The 4771-nt window shown below is 42.9% G+C and overlaps 1 protein-coding gene across 1 annotated transcript in view; it reads right to left on the bottom strand.

Annotated features, from left to right (window-relative positions):
- Positions 1 to 4771, bottom strand: part of SARC_03214 (hypothetical protein) — a gene marked incomplete at its 5' end in the record, with an annotated part of 22136 nt that overhangs the window by 13410 nt on the left and 3955 nt on the right. The window contains 5 exons of the mRNA XM_014302998.1: positions 92 to 290; positions 975 to 1169; positions 2014 to 2220; positions 2846 to 3101; positions 3775 to 4091. Coding sequence (XP_014158473.1) covers positions 92 to 290; positions 975 to 1169; positions 2014 to 2220; positions 2846 to 3101; positions 3775 to 4091 — 1174 coding nt within the window. The remainder of the gene's footprint in view (positions 1 to 91; positions 291 to 974; positions 1170 to 2013; positions 2221 to 2845; positions 3102 to 3774; positions 4092 to 4771) is intronic.

Below are 4771 nucleotides of genomic sequence, written 5' to 3'. Positions count from 1 at the left end.
ATATATATGTATGTATATATGTATATATATATGTGTATGTAATTATACGAATACATCAATAAATAAACATATATAAATATATTGCACATACCGGGAGGAAGTTGAGCAGGCCGTAGCATTTTAGTACCAGTTTGGAAGCCAGAAAATACCGGTCTGGACTCTAATGGTTGCGTTGGTGCTTCGGTAGTCTGCAGCAGTCGCATAGTCTTCAGGGTGTCCAGCACATCTAAGAGACGTTTCATTACCTCGCGATTGGTGCTGAGGTTGGGTGCAATTAGCTCACGCATAGCCTGGGTGGCACAGAAAGTAAGAGAGAGCGGCCGTAGAGCGAATGAGTGGGGATGTATGGTGTTGTATACTTTGGGTACGAAATGGTAGGAGAGTGCGTGTGAAGTGTACGAGTGATGGATGCAGCTCAATGTATGCATGTATGGCCTTAAAGAGTCACGCATGTTTATATGATAAGGTACCCAGTAAAAGCGTGGACACAGCAAGGGGCGCTCTATAGAACAACCAGTGTCTTGTTGCAAATGACCATACTGACTCAGAATCTGTACGAGTAGCAGTGTATGCATTCCATTGTATGAACAAGGCACACAAACACAGCTCAGACACACGCGCACACACACCTACACAAGCAGGATATGCAAACAAACACCCACTCACAACCATCACAGGAGAATGAATACCTGCAGACCACACACCTACAGAAACAGGATACGCAATCAAATATGCACTCACAACCATCACAGGCGAATGAATACATGTACACATTGGCTTTCAGGTACAAAATTGAAGGCGTTCTCTAGTACCTGTTTTGACATACGATAAGTACGCATACACATACATAATGGGTATAAGCGTGTGTATCTTTGTAAAATTAAAACTGTAGCCCCTTTGAAGCGCACATAAATATACACTACTGTTATATATAATACATAGACACATGCGTGCTATTCACCACACCAACACACCGGGGGGCAGCGCTTGATGGGTGTCAGGCGTTGGTACTTATCGTCCAGCATCTCCTTGAGATCAGGGACTTCTCTCCACACGCCCACGACCTCACAGAACAGATGGATGGGCATGTTATCCACCAATTGCCGTAGGTGTAGATCACACTTGTAGTTGCTCGACCCAATCGCTGTGTCTGAGTGGGGTGCTGCTGGCTGTGTATAGTACATATCAGAGCGCATTCAGCATGGTTGCACAAGATTAGGTATGTATATCCGTGCTTGCCTACATACACACACACCATCATACAAGTATATAGACCCTGCTACAGACGCGCATGATAATTAAGAAAAAGGGCCGTGCTAGGCGAGTCGCGAACTCTGAACCCCTTTGAATACAGAAGCTTCGCTCGTGCTTGCACCATTGCAGTATAGCTCATATTAATACCCAACCAGAACCACACACCACCAATCATTAATGATTCAACAGGAATACGAGTGGCAAAATGAAGTACATTACTAATCGACCAGAGCCAGGTGTTTGGCATCTATACGCCAGTCCAAGGGGGGGAACCAAACATGCAAACAATTGTGCAGAGGATGTTTGCACCTATTCCGGCCACTGAAAGTCATGGGATGATGCTGCGAGATTCGGCGTACACGCAGATGCATTTGTAGGCGCAAGTGAACATTTATAATGTATGGCCGAAAAAATGGTTCCTTCAAGAACACTCTATACCACAAGCAACCACTTACACGGATCTCTACGCATATTATCAATCGAAAATACAGATCGGATAGTTCTCTCCACTACCATGAGAATGCACACATATATACATATACGTACTACATAAACGCAGTTCAATTTGAACCATGACACACACCGTGCATACTTGCACATACACCGTGTATACTTGCAGACACACACATACAAACTTATATTCACACATACTAAATTTGACACACACATACATGCATACATACATACATCCATGTACAATTGATCTCTCCCACATATACATACATCCATTCATGTACACGTCAATCCACACACACTTACCACATCAACTTTCACATCATGTGCTGCTCTTAGCCACATGTACTCCTCGGGCCATCCGCTGTATGGGTCGTTGTACGGCTCAAATGTGGGCACTTTGCCTTCCACTGTAACTTTCGTGCGCTTACGATTGCGTGTTTTGAAGAATTTGTACTGCGAGTTGCGTGCCTGGGCTGTGATGGAGGCGTGGTCGTTGTTGCTCTGAGCTGCCTGTAGAGTTAGGGATTGATGGTTAATGTTTGGCTGTAGCTATCATTACCCTGTTTGTACCATGTTTGTACCCTAATATTTAATTTTATTTATATATATATATATATATCCCATGCATCACAGTAGGCGAGTTCATACACTGCATTAGCATCCACTCTACACCATCTCGCCCAGGCAACACCATAGGACACCCGACATACATATGGCATGTCTGTGGTGAATCTTCACAATCCCCCGTGAGTATACTGTGACCTGTCACACAGTCGCTATCGAGGCATCTAACCGTTTCCACACACATAAACAGACCTCGTCCGTTGGTATGCATGTGCAGCAAAACATATGCACACACGCACATATGTGATATGTACATAGCAGGTCTCGCCCGCTAAATGCAACATACACCCACACACCGCTAGCCGTGCTGGCTCGACATTAACACTGTTTGTGCGTGTTGGCCTGCAATTCTTCGCAAGTGCCAGATGGTCTATCCAACGCCCCAACCCCACACCAATTCGTCCGTGCACATTCTCTTACACAGCACACTCTCAAGCAAGCCTCAACACACACCTCTACACACGCACACACACACACAACTATACACAAGGCGAGCCCCTACAATCCTTACCAGCTCCAGCTCTATTTGTTTCTGCTTGCGCTCCTCTTCCTTGCGCTTGAGCTGTTCCGTGGCCAGCCTCTCGTTCCGTCGCTCAATCTCTCGGCGCATATGATCCGCCACCTCCTGGCCGTATACAAACTTCCACATGTACGCATGCAGCAGCAACGCACGGCCCATATGCGAGCCTACGTAACTGTGCATCCAGCTCTTAGACCGCCTATCCACTAACTCAGCCCCGTTCACACCCATGTGGAGGTCCCCGATTCTGGACCGAAAGTATTTTATTTTAGAATGTTTGTTTTTGGACGTGTGTATGTATCGGTGCAGGTGTATGAAGATTCGTATAAAGAGTTTGTACGTATATGGTATATATACGCGAATATTTGTGTGTATAGTCAGTTCTTAAACTGCCTAATCAACCGTTCAGTCCCGCTCACACCCTATATATATATATATATGTATGTATGTATGTGTGTATATATTTATATATATATGTATATTGGTATATATATATATATATATATATGTATGTATGTATGTGTGTATATTTATATATATTTTTGTAAGTTGGTATATATATATATATATATGTATAAACATGAAACCTTCAAACAATCTGTATCGAATTTTGAACCTCCATAGCTTGTACATAATCGCCATGAATATAGTAGTTATGCGCAACAACAAACGTATGGTCTATTTTAGGCGTGAAATAGACTATCATCCCCCTGAAGATTAGACTCAATGAATCGCAAAATGCACTTTCGTGAACATATATATTTGTACGCATACATACGGAGTTTGTCTTAAATACTACCTACAATGTCTCAACGCACAACAGTAATACAAAAGCGTGTACCACCTCACTCAGGTTATATATGTATATATATATATATATATATGTAACACAAGGCTAGCATCTTCAATCGCATTCTCACCTAACCAAGGGGTAGTCTTGCTTGCGCGCAATCTGGTTGGCCGACAAAGCCGCCATGATCTTCTCGCCCGCTTGAATGCGCCCTACAAATTCCGCAATGAGTGCACGCACCTTGGGTGTGTCTACAGGCGTGCCTATCCTCCGCAGTATTACACACTTGCGTATACACGCAGTCTTTGCAGTGATGTGCTTGATGGCCACGCAGGTGAGCTGTGCACAATGCTGGGCGTGTGACATACTAACTAGACGTAGATAGTGGTATCGCTCGAGCTCGGGGAAGCGCTCGAGGATCACAGCGGCGTTGACGGCTTCTTCCGTCTGTGGGGAGTGTCAGATGCACTAGGCTGAATAAAGGTGTGTGTATACATAGACATGCGTAACTGCAGAAGCACAGATATTTGAGGCTATATGAAATCATGCGTTTGTGTAGATGTGTATACTGTCGGCCACTATAAAAGGGAGGCCAAGTGTGAGAGGAAGAGAGTTGTGGCAAGGGGTTAATGATGGTGGGAATAAGTATGTGTGTTGGACAAACATGCGGACAACGTTTACTAGGAGTGCCACACAGGTGGTGTGATGATGACAACAGATGACAACAGAAGACAACAGAAAAGAACACACCCAGCTAATATTCGATCTCTCCACGGCACAGATTTATGGATATGTGGATGAAGATATATATTGGTATTTCAAATGGAATAACGTCGTTAGAACGATATGACCAAAAAAGGCAATGCGTGGTAGTCGGCACGTACATACAGACAAACAAGGATACACTATATATAACAAAGAACTAATATACTATGATTTACGTATGAAACGAGAAAAATGTGTACACGTGGGTGAGTGTGTATAGATAGTACACGTTCCCATACTACAACGTGAATAGATACATTTCAAGATATATATATCTATATATATATATATATATATATATATATATATATATATATATATATATATATATATATATATATATATATATATAATATATAGTA

The sequence above is a fragment of the Sphaeroforma arctica genome (assembly GCF_001186125.1).
Source record: "Sphaeroforma arctica JP610 unplaced genomic scaffold supercont1.159, whole genome shotgun sequence".
NCBI classification, from domain to species: Eukaryota; class Ichthyosporea; order Ichthyophonida; genus Sphaeroforma; species Sphaeroforma arctica.
This window is presented reverse-complemented; position numbering and strand designations above follow the sequence as displayed.